The following is a 17,620-nucleotide window of genomic DNA, read 5'->3' on the forward strand; positions in this document are numbered from 1 at the left end:
AGAAGCTCCCCCTACGCCACCCAGCCGGATTACCCGGGCTTAGGGCTCATTGGTCGGAGCCTCCAAGAAAAATCACGTGACCCCAGATAGGCAGTAGGAATACTACACTTTCAGTTACCACAGCACTGCACAGGCAGTGTGGAAATGAAGTCCTGTCTCCACATTGAGGATACCCTCCATTGTGTTGTGTGGCATTACCACCGTGCTGCTAAATGGGATAGATTTTGAACAGACCTAGCAACTCAAGAATGGGCATCCTGGGGCGAAGGGGGTTTGTCTTCAAGGAAAGGTTGAGCAAGCTGGGCCTGTACTCAGTGGAGTTTAGAAGAATGAGGGGTCATCTTATAGAAACACAAGATTCTGAGGGGAGCTTGAAAAGGTGGATGCTGAGCAGATGTTCCCCGCCTGGATCTGGGACTCGGGGACACAGTTTCAGAATAAGGGGTCTCCCATTTAACAGGGAGCTGAGGAGGAATTTCTTCTCTCAGAGGCTGGTTGGTGTTTGGAATCCCCCTCCTGAGGGAGCACTGGAGGCTGGGTCAGATGGACAGCAAAGTGCAGTTAAAGCCACACCAGATTAGCCATGGTTTTATTGAATGGTGAAGCAGGCACGAGGGGCCAAATAGCCACCTCGTGGTTCTAATTTTTATGATCTTATCTAATGTTCCAGAGATGTGAGTTCAAATCCCACCTCGGTAGCTGGGGGAGTTTAAGTCGAATGGATAAATCTGGAATGAAAAGCCAGTCTCAATAATAATGACGTTGAAATTACTGGATTGCTATAAAAACCCATCTTGTTCAGTCATGTCCTGCCCAAGAGGAAATCTGCTGTCCTTACCCAATCTGACATCAGAACATGGCTTACAATCCACAACAGAAAAACACACTGTGGGTGTACCTACACCACATGGACTGCTGCGTTTCAAGAAAGCAGCTCACCACCACCTTCTCAAGGGCAACTGGGGATGGGCAATAAATGCTGGCCTAGCCAGTGACATCACATTTTTGCTTAAGGATCCATTACATTTGACAAGAATGAAACCTTGGATTGAATGGATTTTTCCCCCTTTCTAACATTACCTGTTAATACATTTCCTCTCCACATAAGAGTGTAAAGAAAGCTCACCAGCTGTCCCATTGTAATCCCCCAGCCTCAGTTTGTACAGGTTCCTGGCATCACTCAGGTAAAATCGATCATAGGCTGCGTAGACTGATTCACGGCCATCACGGAGGTCGACGCGAAGCTCATATCTGGTTTGGGCAGAGAGCTTGTGAAGGTTGTCCAAACCTAAATGCACAGAACAAAGAGATCTACAAGTTACAGAGGGGCTGACACAAGGTAAGAGTGTGTGAGACAGTGAGTGTGTGTTAGAGAATGAGTGTGTGAGAGATTAAGTGTGTTTAGAGAGTGTGTCAGAGACAGAGTAAGTGTATGTTTAGAAAGTGAGCATGACAGAGTAACAGAGTGTTTAGACTGTGAGTGTCAGAGAGTAAGAGTGTGTTTAGAAAGTGAGTGTGAGAGTAACTGTGTGTTTAGACAGTGAGTGTGTGGGTGAGTAAGAGCATGTTTAGCGAGTGAGCATGAGAAAGAGTAACAGTCTCTTGAGAGAATGTATGAGAGAGATTAGCAGTGTGTTCAGAGAGTGAGTGTGTGAGAGAGTAACAGTGCATTCATGGAGTGAGCGTGAGACAGAATAAGAGTGTGTTTAGACAGTGAGTGTGTGAGAGATAAGAGTGAGTTTAGAGAGCGAGTATGAGACAGTAACAGTGTGTTTAGACAGTGAGCATGTGAGAGAGTAAGAATGTGTTTGGACAGTGAGTGTGAGAGGATATGATTGCATTTAGACTGTGAGGGTGAAAGAGAGTAAGTGAGTTTAGAAAGTGAGAGTGAGGCAGAATACAAGTGTGTTTAAAGAATGTGAGATAAAGAAACAGTGTGTTCAGAGAGTGAGGCAGAGTAACAGTGTGATTAGAGAGTGAGGCAGAGTAACAGTGTGTTCATAGAGTGAGGCAGAGTAACAGTGTGGTTAAAGAATGTGAGACAGAGTAACAGTGTGTTTAGAGGGTGAGGAAGTGTAACAGTGTGTTACGAGAGTGAGGCAGAGTAACAGTGTGTTTAGAGAGTGAGGCAGAATAACAGTGTGTTCATAGAGTGAGGCAGAGTAACAGTGTGTTTAAAGAATGTGAGACAGAGTAACAGTGTGTTTAGAGGGTGAGGAAGTGTAACAGTGTGTTACGAGAGTGAGGCAGAGTAACAGTGTGTTTAAAGAGTGAGGCAGAGTAACAGAGTGATTAGAGAGTAAGGCAGAATAACAGTGTGTTTAGAGAGTGAGGCAAAGCAACAGTGTGATTAGAGAGTGAGGCAGATTAGCTATGTGTTTAAAGAATATGAGACAGAGTAACTATGTGTTTAGTGGGAGGGAGGCAGAGTAGCGGTGTGTTTAGAGAGTGAGGCAGATTAACAGTGTGTTCAGAGAGTGAGGCAGTTTAACAGTGTATTTAGAGAGTGAGTCAGGGTAACAGAGTGTCTAGAGAGGGAAGCAAGTAATTGTGTTTAGACAGTGAAACAGAGTAACACTGTGTTGAGAGAGTGTCACATAGTAACAGTGTGTTCAGAGAATGAGGCAGTGTAACAATGTGTTTAGAGAGTGAGTCAGAGTAACAGAGTGTTTAGAGAGTGAGCCAGAGTAATTGTGCTTAAAAAGTGAAACAGAGTAACACTGTGTTGAAAGAGTGTCGCAGAGTAACAGAGTGTTTAGAGAGTGAGGCAGAGTAGCAGTGTGTTTAGAGAGTGAAGCAGAATAACAGTGTGTTCAGAGAGTGAGGCCATGTAACAATGTGTTTAGAGAGTGAGCCAGAATAATTGCTCTTAAACAATGAAACAGAGCAACACTGTGTTGAGAGAGTGTCGCAGAGTAACAGTTTGTTTAGAGAGTGAGGCAGAGTATCAGGGTATTTAAAGAGTGAGGCAGAGTAGCAGTGTGCTTAGAAGTTAGGCAGAGTAACAGTGTGTTTAAAGAATGTGAGACAGAGAAACAGTGTGTTTAGAGGGTGAGGCATTGTAACAGTGTGTTTAAAGAACGTGAGACAGAGTAACAGTGTATTTAGAGGGTGAGGAAGTGTAACAGTGTGTTAAGAGAGTGAGGCAGAGTAACAGTATGGTTGGAGAGTGAGGCAGAGTAACAGTGTGTTTAGAGAGATGGACGCAGTGTAACAGTGTGTTTAGAGAGTGAGGCAGAGTAACAGTGTGTTTAGAGAGATGGACGCAGTGTAACAGTGTGTTTAGAGAGTGAGGCAGAGTAACAGTGTGTTTAGAGAGATGGACGCAGTGTAACAGTGTGTTTAGAGAGTGAGGCAGATTAACAGTGTGTTCAGAGAGTGAGGCAGTTTAACAGTGTATTTAGAGAGTGAGTCAGGGTAACAGAGTGTTTAGAGAGGGAAGCAAGTAATTGTGTTTAGACAGTGAAACAGAGTAACACTGTGTTGAGAGAGTGTCGCAGAGTAACAGTGTGTTAAGAGAGTGAGGCAAAGTAGCAGTGTGTTTAGAGAGTGAGGCAGAGTATCTGTGTATTTAAGGAGTGAGGCAAAGTGGCAATGTGTTTAGAGAGTGAGACCTTTTACCAGTGTGTTTAGAGAGTGATGCAGAGTAACAGTGTCTGTAGGGAGTCAGAGATTCTAGGAGAGAATAAAAGATTGTTTAGAGAGTGAATCAGATTAACACTGTGCTTAGAGAGTGAGGCAAAGTTACAATTTGTTTAAAAAGTGCTGCAGAGTAACCGTGTATTTAGAGAGTGGGAGGCAGAGTTACGGTGTGTTTAGAGAGTGAGGCAGATTAACAGTGTTTTTAAAGAGTGAGGCAGAGTAACAGTGTGTTTAGAGAGTGAGGCAGAATAACAGTGTGTTCAGAGATGGAGGCAGTGTAACAATGTGTTTAGAGAGTGAGTCACAGTAACAGTGTGTTTAGAGGGTGAGCCAGAGAAATTGCGCTTAAACAGTGAAACAGAGTAACGCTGTGTTGAGAGAGTGTCGCAGAGTAACAGTGTGTTTAGAGAGTGAGGCAAAGTAACAGTGTGCTGAGAGAGTGAGACTGTGTAACATTGTGTTTAGAGAGTGAGGCAGGTTAACATTGTGTTTAGAGAGTGAGGCAAAGTAGCAGTGTGTTTAGAGAGTGAGGCAGTCTAACAATGTGTTCAGAGAATGATTCAGAGTAACAGTGTGTTTAGAGAGTGAGGCAGCTTAACAGTGTGTTTAGAGAGCAATCAGAGCAACAGTGTGTTTAGAGATTGAGGGAGAGTAACAGAGTCTATAGAGAGTGAGAGAGACTAAAAGTTTGTTTACAGAGTGAGTCAGATTAACACTGTGTTAGAGAGTGAGGCAGAGTAACAATTTGTTTAGAGAGTGAGACAGAGTAACAGTGTGTTTAGAGAGAGGAAGGCAGAGTAATGGTGTGTTGAGAGAGTGAGGCAGAGTAACAGTGTATTTAGAGAGTGAGGCAGAGTAATTGTGCATAGATAGTGGAAAAGAATAACACTGTGTTGAGATAGTGTCGCAGAGAAAATGTGTGTTTAGAGAGTGAGGCAGAGTAACAGTGTGATTAGAGAGTGAGGCAGAGTAACAGTGTGTTCAGAGAGTAAGGCAGAGTAACAGTGTGCTCAGAGAGTGAGGCAGAGTAACAGTGTGCTCAGAGAGTGAGGCAGAGTAACACTGTGTTAGAAAGTGAGGCAGAGTAACAGTTTGTTCAGAGAGTGAGGCAGAGTAACATTGCGTTTAGAGAGTGAGGCAGAGTAGCAGTGTGTTTAGAGAGTGAAGCAGAATAACAGTGTGTTCAGAGAGTGAGGCCTTGTAACAATGTGTTTAGAGAGTGAGCCAGAGTAATTGCTCTTAAACAGTGAAACAGAGCAACGCTGTGTTGAGAGAGTGTCGCAGAGTAACAGTTTGTTTAGAGAGTGAGGCAGAGTATCAGGGTATTTAAAGAGTGAGGCAGAATAACAGTGTGTTCAGAAATGGAGGCTGTGTAACAATTTGTTTAGAGAGTGAGTCAGATTAACAGAGTGTTTAGAGAGTGAGCCAGAGAAATTGCGCTTAAACATGGAAACAAAGTAACACTGTGTTGAGAGTGTGTCGCAGAGTAACAGTGTGTTAAGAGAGTGAGGCAAAGTAGCAGTGTGTTTAGAGAGTGAGGCAGAGTATCTGTGTATTTAAAGAGTGAGGCAAAGTGGCAATGTGTTTAGAGAGTGAGACCTTTTACCAGTGTGTTTAGAGAGTGAGGCAGATTAACAGTGTGTTTAGAGAGTGAGGCAGAATAACAGTGTGTTCAGAGATGGAGGCAGCATAACAGTGTGTTTAGAGAGCGATCAGAGCAACAGTGTGTTTAGAGATTGAGGGAGAGTGACAGTGTCTATAGAGAGTGAGAGAGACTAACAGTTTGTTTAGAGAGTGAGTCAGATTAACACTGTGTTAGAGAGTGAGGCAGAGTAACAATTTGTTTACAGAGTGAGACAGAGTAACAGTGTGTTTAGACAGTGTGGCAGAATAACAGTGTGTTTAGCGAGTTAGGCAGTATAACAGAGTGTGTAGAGAGTGAGGCAGTGTAACAGTGTGTTTAGAGAGTGAGGCAGAGTAACAGTGTGTTCAGAGAGTGAAGCAGAATAACAGTGTGTTCAGAGAGTGAGGCAGAGTAACAATTTGCTTAGAGAGTGAGACAGAATAACAGTGTGTTTAGAGAGAGGAAGGCAGAGTAATGGTGTGTTGAAAGAGTGAGGCAGAGTAACAGTATGTTTAGAGAGTGTCGCAGAGTAGCAGTGTGTTTAGAGAGTGAGGCAAAGTAGCAGTGTGTTTAGAGATTGAGACCTTTTACCTGTGTGTTTAGAGAATGATGCAGAGTAACAGTGTCTGTAGGGAGTCAGAGAGTCTAGGAGAGAATAAAAGATTGTTTAGAGAGTGAATCAGATTAACACTGTGCTTAGAGAGTGAGGCAAAGTTACAATTTGTTTAAAGAGTGCGGCAGAGTAACAGTGTGTTTAGAGAGTGAAGCAGAATAACAGTGTGTTCAGAGAGTGAGGCCATGTAACAATGTGTTTAGAGAGTGAGCCAGAGTAATTGCTCTTAAACAGTGAAACAGAGCAACACTGTGTTGAGAGAGCGTCGCAGAGTAACAGTTTGTTTAGAGAGTGAGGCAGAGTATCAGGGTATTTAAAGAGTGAGGCAGAGTAGCAGTGTGCTTAGAAGTTAGGCAGAGTAACAGTGTGTTTAAAGAATGTGAGACAGAGAAACAGTGTGTTTAGAGGGTGAGGCATTGTAACAGTGCGTTTAAAGAACGTGAGACAGAGTAACAGTGTATTTAGAGGGTGAGGAAGTGTAACAGTGTGTTAAGAGAGTGAGGCAGAGTAACAGTATAGTTGGAGAGTGAGGCAGAGTAACAGTGTGTTTAGAGAGATGGACGCAGTGTAACAGTGTGTTTAGAGAGTGAGGCAGAGTAACAGTGTGTTTAGAGAGATGGACGCAGTGTAACAGTGTGTTTAGAGAGTGAGGCAGATTAACAGTGTGTTCAGAGAGTGAGGCAGTTTAACAGTGTATTTAGCGAGTGAGTCAGGGTAACAGAGTGTTTAGAGAGGGAAGCAAGTAATTGTGTTTAGACAGTGAAACAGAGTAACACTGTGTTGAGAGAGTGTCGCAGAGTAACAGTGTGTTAAGAGAGTGAGGCAAAGTAGCAGTGTGTTTAGAGAGTGAGGCAGAGTATCTGTGTATTTAAAGAGTGAGGCAAAGTGGCAATGTGTTTAGAGAGTGAGACCTTTTACCAGTGTGTTTAGAGAGTGATGCAGAGTAACAGTGTCTGTAGGGAGTCAGAGATTCTAGGAGAGAATAAAAGATTGTTTAGAGAGTGAATCAGATTAACACTGTGCTTAGAGAGTGAGGCAAAGTTACAATTTGTTTAAAAAGTGCTGCAGAGTAACCGTGTATTTAGAGAGTGGGAGGCAGAGTTACGGTGTGTTTAGAGAGTGAGGCAGATTAACAGTGTTTTTAAAGAGTGAGGCAGAGTAACAGTGTGTTTAGAGAGTGAGGCAGAATAACAGTGTGTTCACAGATGGAGGCAGTGTAACAATGTGTTTAGAGAGTGAGTCACAGTAACAGTGTGTTTAGAGGGTGAGCCAGAGAAATTGCGCTTAAACAGTGAAACAGAGTAACGCTGTGTTGAGAGAGTGTCGCAGAGTAACAGTGTGTTTAGAGAGTGAGGCAAAGTAACAGTGTGCTGAGAGAGTGAGACTGTGTAACATTGTGTTTAGAGAGTGAGGCAGGTTAACATTGTGTTTAGAGAGTGAGGCAAAGTAGCAGTGTGTTTAGAGAGTGAGGCAGTCTAACAATGTGTTCAGAGAATGATTCAGAGTAACAGTGTGTTTAGAGAGTGAGGCAGCTTAACAGTGTGTTTAGAGAGCAATCAGAGCAACAGTGTGTTTAGAGATTGAGGGAGAGTAACAGAGTCTATAGAGAGTGAGAGAGACTAAAAGTTTGTTTACAGAGTGAGTCAGATTAACACTGTGTTAGAGAGTGAGGCAGAGTAACAATTTGTTTAGAGAGTGAGACAGAGTAACAGTGTGTTTAGAGAGAGGAAGGCAGAGTAATGGTGTGTTGAGAGAGTGAGGCAGAGTAACAGTGTATTTAGAGAGTGAGGCAGAGTAATTGTGCATAGATAGTGGAAAAGAATAACACTGTGTTGAGATAGTGTCGCAGAGTAACTGTGTGTTTAGAGAGTGAAGCAGAGAAACAGCGTGATTAGAGAGTGAGGCAGAGTAACAGTGTGTTCAGAGAGTAAGGCAGAGTAACAGTGTGCTCAGAGAGTGAGGCAGAGTAACAGTGTGCTCAGAGAGTGAGGCAGAGTAACACTGTGTTAGAAAGTGAGGCAGAGTAACAGTGTGTTCAGAGAGTGAGGCAGAGTTACATTGCGTTTAGAGAGTGAGGCAGAGTAGCAGTGTGTTTAGAGAGTGAAGCAGAATAACAGTGTGTTCAGAGAGTGAGGCCGTGTAACAATGTGTTTAGAGAGTGAGCCAGAGTAATTGCTCTTAAACAGTGAAACAGAGCAACACTGTGTTGAGAGAGTGTCGCAGAGTAACAGTTTGTTCAGAGAGTGAGGCAGAGTAACATTGCGTTTAGAGAGTGAGGCAGTGTAACAGTGTGTTCAGAGAGTGAAGCAGAATAACAGTGTGTTCAGAGAGTGAGGCCGTGTAACAATGTGTTTAGAGAGTGAGCCAGAGTAATTGCTCTTAAACAGTGAAACAGAGCAAAACTGTGTTGAGAGAGTGTCGCAGAGTAACAGTTTGTTTAGAGAGTGAGGCAGAGTATCAGGGTATTTAAAGAGTGAGGCAGAATAACAGTGTGTTCAGAAATGGAGGCTGTGTAACAATTTGTTTAGAGAGTGAGTCAGATTAACAGAGTGTTTAGAGAGTGAGCCAGAGAAATTGCGCTTAAACATGGAAACAAAGTAACACTGTGTTGAGAGTGTGTCGCAGAGTAACAGTGTGTTAAGAGAGTGAGGCAAAGTAGCAGTGTGTTTAGAGAGTGAGGCAGAGTATCTGTGTATTTAAAGAGTGAGGCAAAGTGGCAATGTGTTTAGAGAGTGAGACCTTTTACCAGTGTGTTTAGAGAGTGAGGCAGATTAACAGTGTGGTTAGAGAGTGAGGCAGAATAACAGTGTGTTCAGAGATGGAGGCAGCATAACAGTGTGTTTAGAGAGCGATCAGAGCAACAGTGTGTTTAGAGATTGAGGGAGAGTAACAGTGTCTATAGAGAGTGAGAGAGACTAACAGTTTGTTTAGAGAGTGAGTCAGATTAACACTGTGTTAGAGAGTGAGGCAGAGTAACAATTTGTTTACAGAGTGAGACAGAGTAACAGTGTGTTTAGATAGTGTGGCAGAATAACAGTGTGTTTAGCGAGTTAGGCAGTATAACAGAGTGTGTAGAGAGTGAGGCAGTGTAACAGTGTGTTTAGAGAGTGAGGCAGAGTAACAGTATGTTTGCTGAGTGAGGAGAGTAACAGTGTGTTTAGAGAGTTGGAGGCAGTGTAACACTGAGTTTAGAGAGTGAGGCAGAGTAACAGTGTGTTTAGAGAGTGAGCCAGAGAAATTGCGCTTAAACAGTGAAACAGAGTAACACTGTGTTGAGAGAGTGTCACAGAGTAACAGTGTGTTTAGAGAGTGAGGCAGAGTAGCAGTGTGTTTAGAGAGTAAGGCAGCGTAACAGTGTGTTTAGAGAGTGATCAGAGCAACAGTGTGTTTAGAGAATGAGGGAGAGTAACAGTGTCTATAGAGAGTGAGAGAGACTAACAGTTTGTTTAGAGAGTGAGTCAGATTAACACTGAGTTAGAGAGTGAGGCAGAGTAACAATTTGTTTAGAGAGTGAGACAGAGTAACAGTGTGTTTAGAGAGAGGAAGGCAGAGTAATGGTGTGTTGAAAGAGTGAGGCAGACTAACTGTGTTTAGAGAGTGAGTCAGAGTAACAGTGTGTTTAGAGTGTGAGTCAGAGTAACAGAGCGTTTAGAGAGTGAGGCAGCGTAATTGTGCTCAGACAGTGGAAAAGAATAACACTGTGTTGAGATAGTGTCGCAGAGTAACTGTGTGTTTAGAGAGTGAGGCAGAGCAACAGTGTGTTCAGAGAGTAAGGCAGAGTAACAGTGTGTTTAGAGAGTCAGGCAGAGTAACATTGTGTTTAGAGAGTGAAGCAGAATAACAGTGTGTTCAGAGAGTGAGGCCATGTAACAATGTGTGTAGACAGTGAGCCAGAGTAATTGCTCTTAAACATTGAAACAGAGTATCACTGTGTTGAGAGTGTCGCAGAGTAACTGTGTGTTTAGAGAGTGAGGCAAAGTAAGAGTGTGTTTAGAGAGTGAGGCAGAGTATCTGTGTATTTAAAGAGTGAGGTTAAGTAGCAATGTGTTTAGAGAGTGAGACCTTTTACCAGTGTGTTTAGAGAATGATGCAGAGTAACCGTGTCTGTAGGGAATCAGAGAGTCTAGGAGAGAATAAAAGATTGTTTAGAGAGTGATTCAGATTAACACTGTGCTTAGAGAGTGAGGCAAAGTTACAATTTGTTTAAAGAGTGCGGCAGAGTAACAGTGTGTTTGGAGAGAGTGAGGCAGAGTAAGAGTGTTTTAAAAGAGTGAGGTCGTGTAACAGTGTGTTTAAAGAATGTGAGACAGAGTAACAGTGTTTTTAGAGGGTGAGGCATTGTAACAGTGCGTTTAAAGGATGTGAGACAGAGTAAAAGTGTGTTTAGAGGGTGAGGAAGTGTAATAGTGTGTTAAGAGAGTGAGGCAGAGTAACAGTCTGTTTGCTGAGTGAGGCAGAGTAACAGTGTGTTTAGAGAGATGGACGTAGTGTAACATTGTGTTTAGAGAGTGAGGCAGGGTAACATTGTGCTTAGAGAGTGAGGTAGAGTAGCAGTGTGTTTAGACAGTGTGGCAGAGTAACAGTGTGTTTAGAGAGCAAGCGGAGCAACAGTGTATTTAGAGAATGATGGAGAGTAACAGTGCCTATAGAGAGTGAGAGAGACTAACAGTTTGTTTAGAGAGTGAGTCAGATTAACACTGTGTTAGAGAGTGAGGCAGAGTAACAATTTGTTTACAGAGTGAGACAGAGTAACAGTGTGTTTAGATAGTGTGGCAGAATAACAGTGTGTTTAGCGAGTTAGGCAGTATAACAGAGTGTGTAGAGAGTGAGGCAGTGTAACAGTGTGTTTAGAGAGTGAGGCAGAGTAACAGTGTGTTTAGAGAGTGAGGCAGTGTAACAGTGTGTTTAGAGAGTGAGGCAGAGTAACAGTGTGTTTAGAGAGTGAGGCAGTGTAACAGTGTGTTCAGAGAATGATTCAGAGTAACAGAGTGTTTAGAGAGTGAGACAGAGTAACAGTGTGTTTAGAGAGTGAGGCAGCATAACAGTGTGTTTAGAGAGCAATCAGAGCAGCAGTGTGTTTAGAGATTGAGGGAGAGTAACAGTGTCTATAGAGAGTGAGAGAGGCTAACAGTTTGTTTACGGAGTGAGTCAGATTAACACTGTGTTACAGAGTGAGGCAGAGTAACAATTTGTTTACTGAGTGAGACAGATTAACTGTGTGTTTAGAGGGTGGGAGGCAGAGTAACGGTGTGTTTAGAGAGTGAGGCAGATTAACAGTGTGTTTAAAGAGGGAGGCAGAGTAACGGTGTGTTCAGAGAGTGAGGCAGTTTAACAGTGTATTTAGAGAGTCAGGGTAACAGAGTGTTTAGAGAGTGAGGCAGCGTAATTGTGTTTAGACAGTGAAACAGAGTAACACTGTGTTGAGAGAGTGTCTCATAGTAACATAGTGTTTAGAGAGTGATGCAGATTAGCAGTGTGCTTAGAAGTTAGGCAGAGTAACAGTGTGTTTAAAGAATGTGAGACAGAGTAACAGAGTGTTTAGAGGGTGAGGAAGTGTAACAGTGTGTTAAGAGAGTGAGGCAGAGTAACAGTATGTTTGGAGAGTGAGGCAGAGTAACAGTATGTTTGGAGAGTGAGGCAGAGTAACAGTATGTTTGGAGAGTGAGGCAGAGTAACAGTACGTTTGGAGAGTGAGGCAGAGTAACAGTATATTTGGAGAGTGAGGCAGAGTAACACTGTGTTTAGAGGGTGAGGAAGTGTAACAGAGTGTATAGAGAGTGAGGCAGGGTAACAATGTGCTTAGAGTGTGAGGCAGAGTAGCAGTGTGTTTAGAGAGTGAGGCAGAGTAGCAGTGTGTTCTAGAGAGTGAGGCAGGGTAACATTGTATTTAGAGATTGAGACAGAGTGACAATGTGTTTAGAGAGTGAAGCATAGTAACAGTGTGATTAGAGATTGAGACAGAGTAACACTGTGTAAAGAGAGTGAGTCAGAGTAACATTGTGATAAGAGATTGAGGCAAAGCAACAGTGTAATTAGAGAGTGAGGCAGATTAGCTGAGTTTTTAAAGAATATGAGACAGAGTAACAGTGTGTTTAGAGAGTGGGAGGCAGAGTAACGGTGTGTTTAGAGAGTGAGGCAGATTAACAGTGTGTTTAAAGAGTGAGGCAGATTAACAATGTGTTTAAAGAGTGAGGCAGATTAACAGTGTGTTTAGAGAGTGAGGCAGTGTATCAGTGTATTTAGAGAGTGACTCAGAGTAACAGAGTGTTTAGAGACTGAGGCAGAGTAATTGTGTTTGTTCAGTGAAACCGAGTAACACTGTGTTGAGAGAGTGTCGCGTAGTAACAGTGTGTTAAAAGAGTGAGGCAGAGTAGCAGTGTGTTTAGAGAGTGAGGCAGAGTAATGGTGTGTTTAGAGAGTGTGGAACATTAACAGTATGTTTAAAGAGTAAGGGAGAATAACAGTGTGTTTAGAGAGTGAGGCAGAGTAGCAGTGTGTTTAGAGAGTGAAGCAGAGTAGCAGTGTGTTTAGAGATTGAGGCAGAGTAACATTGTGTTTAGAGATTGAGACAGAGTGACAATGTGTTTAGAGAGTGAGGCAGACCAAAAGTTTGTTTAGAGAGTGAGGCAGTGTAGCAGTGTATTTAAAGAGTGAGACAGATTAACAGTGTGTATAGAGAGTAAGGCAGAGTAACAGTGTGTTTGGAGAGTGAGGCAGAGTAACATAGAGCTTAGAGACTGAGAGAGTAATCATGAGTTTTGAAAGTGAGGCAGAGTAACAGTGTGCTTGGAGAGTGAGGCAGTGTAACGGTATCTTTTGAGAGTGAGACAGAGCAACAGTGTGTTTACAGAGTGAGGCAGAGCAACAGTATGTTTAGAGAGTGAAGCAGAGTAACAGTGTGCTTAGAGAGTGAGGCAGACCAACAGTGTGTTTAGAGAGTTAGGCAGTATAGCAGTGTATTTAAAGAATGATACAGATTAACAGTTTGTTTAGAGGGAGTGAGCAGAGTAACAGTGTGTTTAAAGGGTGCGGCAGTGTAACAGTGTGTTTGGAGAGTGAGGCAGAATAACAGTGTGCTTAGAGAGTGAGAGAGAGTAACAGTGAGTTTAGAGAGTGAGACAGAGTAACAATTTATTTAAAGAATGAGACAGAGTAACAGTGTGTTTAGAGAGGGAGGCAGAGTAATGGTGTGTTCAGAGAGTGCGGCACATTAACAGTATGTTTAAAGAGTGAGGCAGAGTAACAGTGTGTTTAGAGGGTGAGGAAGTGTAACAGTGTGTTAAGAGAGTGAGGCAGAGTAACAGTCTTTTTGCTGAGTGAGGCAGAGTAACAGTGAGTTTAGAGAGATGGAGGCAGTGTAACACTGAGTTTAGAGAGTGAGGCAGAGTAACAGTGTGTTTAGAGAGCAAGCGGAGCAACAGTGTATTTAGAGAATGAGGGAGAGTAACAGTGTCTATAGAGAGTGAGAGATACTAACAGTTTGTTTAGAGGGTGAGTCAGAGTAACAATTTGTTTACAGAGTGAGACAGAGTAACAGTGTGTTTAGAGAGAGGAAGGCAGAGTAATGGTGTGTTGAGAGAGTGAGGCAGATTAACAGTGTGCTTTAAGAGTGAGGCAGAGTAACAGTGTGTTTAGATAGTGAGGCAGAATAACAGTGTGTTTAGCGAGTGAGGCAGTATAACAGAGTGTTTAGAGAGTGAGGCAGTAAAACAGAGTGTTTAGAGAGTGAAGCAGTGTAACAGTGTGTTTAGAGATTGAGTCAGAGTAACAGATTGTTTAGAGAGTGAGGCAGAGTAATTTTGCTTAGACAGTGAAAGAGAATAACACTGTGTTGACAGAATGTCGCAGAGCAACAGTGTGTTTAGAGATTGAGGCAGAGTAAAAGCGTGCTTAGAAAGTGAGGCAGACCAACAGTGTTTTTAGAGATTGAGGCAGTGTATCAGCGTATTTAAAGAGTGAGACAGATTAACAGTGTGTTTGGAGAGAGTGAGGCAGAGTAAGAATGTGTTTAAAGAGTGAGGCAGTGTAACTGTGTGTTTAAAGAATGTGAGACAGCGTAACAGTGTGTTTAGAGGGTGAGGCATTGTAACAGTGCATTTAAAGGATGTGAGACAGAGTAAAAGTGTGTTTAGAGAGATGGAGGCAGTGTAACAGTGAGTTTAGAGAGTGAGGCAGAGTAACAGTGTGCTTAGAGAGTGAGATAGTGTAACATTGTGTTTAGAGAGTGAGGCAGGTTAACATTGTGTTTAGAGAGTGAGGCAGTCTAACAATGTGTTCAGAGAATGATTCAGAGTAACAGTGTGTTTAGAGAGTGAGGCAGGTTAACATTGTGTTTAGAGAGTGAGGCAGAGTAGCAGTGTGTTTAGAGAGTGAAGCAGAATAACAGTGTGTTCAGAGAGTGAGGCCATGTAACAATGTGTTTAGAGAGTGAGCCAGATTAATTGCTCTTAAGCATTGAAACAGAGTATCACTGTGTTGAGAGTGTCGCAGAGTAACAGTGTGTTTAGAGAATGAGGCAAAGTAGCAGTGTGTTTAGAGAGTGAGGCAGAGTATTTGTGTATTTAAAGAGTGAGGCAAAGTAGCAATGTGTTTAAAGAGTGAGACCTTTTACCAGTGTGTTTAGAGAATGATGCAGAGTAACAGTGTCTGTAGGGAGTCAGAGAGTCTAGGAGAGAATAAAAGTTTGTTTAGAGAGTGAATCAGATTAACACTGTGCTTAGAGAGTGAGGCAAAGTTACAATTTGTTTAAAGAGTGCGGCAGAGTAACATTGTGTTTAGAGAGTGGGAGGCAGAGTAACGGTGTGTTTAGAGAGTGAGGCAGAAAAACAGTGTTTTTAAAGTGTGAGGCAGAGTAACAGTGTGTTTAGAGAGTGAGGCAGAATAACAGTGTGTTCAGAGATGGAGGCAGTGTAACAATGTGTTTAGAGAGTGAGTCACAGTAACAGAGCGTTTAGAGAGTGAGCCAGAGAAATTGCGCTTAAACAGTGAAACAGAGTAACACTGTGTTGAGAGAGTGTCACAGAGTAACAGTGTGTTTAGAGAATGAGGCAGAGTAACAGTGTGTTTAGAGACTGAGGCAGACCAAAAGTGTGTTTAGAGATTGACACAGTGTTGCAGTGTATTTAAAGAGTGAGACAGATTAACAGTGTGTTTGGAGAGAGTGAGGCAGAGTAAGAGTGTGTTTAAAGAGTGAGGCAGTGTAACAGGGTGTTTAAAGAATGTGAGATAGAGTAACAGTGTGTTTAGAGGGTGAGGCATTGTAACAGTGCGTTTAAAGGATGGGAGACAGAGTAAAAGTGTGTTTAGAGGGTGAGGAAGTGTAACAGTGTGTTAAGAGAGTGAGGCAGAGTAACAGTATGTTTGCTGAGTGAGGAGAGTAACAGTGTGTTTAGAGAGATGGAGGCAGTGTAACACTGAGTTTAGAGAGTGAGGCAGAGTAACAGAGTGTTTAGAGAGTGAGCCAGAGAAATTGCGCTTAAACAGTGAAACAGAGTAACTGTGTTGAGAGAGTGTCACAGAGTAACAGTGTGTTTAGAGAGTGAGGCAGAGTAGCAGTGTGTTTAGAGAGTGAGGCAGCGTAACAGTGTGTTTAGAGAGCGATCAGAGCAACAGTGTGTTTAGAGATTGAGGGAGAGTAACAGTGTCTATAGAGAGTGAGAGAGACTAACAGTTTGTTTAGAGAGTGAGTCAGATTAACACTGAGTTAGAGAGTGAGGCAGAGTAACAATTTGTTTAGAGAGTGAGACAGAGTAACAGTGTGTTTAGAGAGAGGAAGGCAGAGTAATGGTGTGTTGAAAGAGTGAGGCAGAGTAACAGTGTGTTTAGAGAGTGAGGCAGAGTAACAGTGTGTTTAGAGAGTGAGTCAGAGTAACAATGTGTTTAGAGTGTGAGTCAGAGTAACAGAGTGTTTAGAGAGTGAGGCAGCGTAATTGTACTCAGAGAGTGGAAAAGAATAACATTGTGTTGAGATAGTGTCGCAGAGTAACTGTGTGTTTAGAGAGTGAGGCAGAGCAACAGTGTGTTCAGAGAGTAAGGCAGAGTAACATTGTGCTCAGACAGTCAGGCAGAGTAACAGTGTGTTTAGAGAGTGAGGCAGAGTAACAGTGTGTTTAGAGAGTGAAGCAGAATAACAGTGTGTTCAGAGAGTGAGGCCATGTAACAATGTGTGTAGACAGTGAGCCAGAGTAATTGCTCTTAAACATTGAAACAGAGTATCACTGTGTTGAGAGTGTCGCAGAGTAACAGTGTGTTTAGAGAGTGAGGCAAAGTAAGAGTGTGTTTAGAGAGTGAGGCAGAGTATCTGTGTATTTAAAGAGTGAGGCAAAGTAGCAATGTGTTTAGAGAGTGAGACCTTTTACCAGTGTGTTTAGAGAATGATGCAGAGTAACAGTGTCTGTAGGGAATCAGAGAGTCTAGGAGAGAATAAAAGATTGTTTAGAGAGTGATTCAGATTAACACTGTGCTTAGAGATTAAGGCAAAGTTACAATTTGTTTAAAGAGTGCGGCAGACTAACAGTGTGTTTAGAGAGTGGGAGGCAGAGTAACGGTGTATTTAGAGAGTGAGGCAGAATAACATTGTGTTCAGAGATGGAGGCAGTGTAACAATGTGTTTAGAGAGTGAGTCACAGTAACAGAGCGTTTAGAGAGTGAGCCAGAGAAATTGCGCTTAAACAGTGAAACAGAGTAACACTGTGTTGAGAGAGTGTCGCAGAGTAACAGTGTGTTTAGAGATTGAGGCAGAGTAGCAGTGTGCTTAGATGTGAGGCAGAGTAATAGTGTGTTTAGAGAGTGAGGCAGAGTAACAGTGTGTTTAGAGAGTGAGGCAGACCAACAGTGTGTTTAGAGATTGGCGCAGTGTTGCAGTGTATTTAAAGAGTGAGACAGATTAACAGTGTGTTTGGAGAGAGGGAGGCAGAGTAAGAGTGTGTTTAAAGAATGTGAGACAGAGTAACAGTGTGTTTAGAGGGTGAGGCATTGTAACAGTGCGTTTAAAGGATGTGAGACAGAGTAAAAGTGTGTTTAGAGGGTGAGGAAGTGTAACAGTGTGTTAAGAGAGTGAGGCAGAGTAACAGTCTGTATGCTGAGTGAGGCAGAGTAACAGTGTGTTTAGAGAGATGGAGGCAGTGTAACACTGAGTTTAGAGAGTGAGGCAGAGTAACAGTGTGCTTAGAGAGTGAGACAGTGTAACATTGTGTTTAGAGAGTGAGGCAGGGTAACATTGTGCTTAGAGAGTGAGGTAGAGTAGCAGTGTGTTTAGACAGTGAGGCAGCGTAACAGTGTGTTTAGAGAGCAAGCGGAGCAACAGTGTATTTAGAGAATGATGGAGAGTAACAGTGTCTATAGAGAGTGAGAGAGACTAACAGTTTGTTTAGAGAGTGAGTCAGATTAACACTGTGTTAGAGAGTGAGGCAGAGTAACAATTTGTTTACAGAGTGAGACAGAGTAACAGCGTGTTTAGAGAGAGGAAGGCAGAGTAATGGTGTGTTGAGAGAGTGAGGCAGATTAACAGTGTGCTTAAAGAGTGAGGCAGAGTAACAGTGTGTTTAGATAGTGAGGCAGAATAACAGTGTGTTTAGCGAGTGAGGCAGTATAACAGAGTGTTTAGAGAGTGAGGCAGTGTAACAGTGTGTTTAGAGATTGAGTCAGAGTAACAGATTGTTTAGAGAGTGAGGCAGAGTAATTTTGCTTAGACAGTGAAATAGAATAACACTGTGTTGACAGAATGTTGCAGAGTAACAGTG

General features: G+C 42.7%; 1 protein-coding gene across 1 annotated transcript in view; it reads right to left on the reverse strand.

Moving 5' to 3' along the window:
* The window catches only part of LOC121288932 (tenascin-R-like), a 160,634-nt gene that overhangs the window by 21,655 nt on the left and 121,359 nt on the right, over nucleotides 1-17,620 (reverse strand). Inside the window, exon 5 of the mRNA XM_041207800.1 lies at nucleotides 1,127-1,288. Coding sequence (XP_041063734.1) covers nucleotides 1,127-1,288 — 162 coding nt within the window. The remainder of the gene's footprint in view (nucleotides 1-1,126; nucleotides 1,289-17,620) is intronic.

Source organism: Carcharodon carcharias, chromosome 16, assembly GCF_017639515.1.
Source record: "Carcharodon carcharias isolate sCarCar2 chromosome 16, sCarCar2.pri, whole genome shotgun sequence".
Taxonomy (NCBI): domain Eukaryota; kingdom Metazoa; phylum Chordata; class Chondrichthyes; order Lamniformes; family Lamnidae; genus Carcharodon; species Carcharodon carcharias.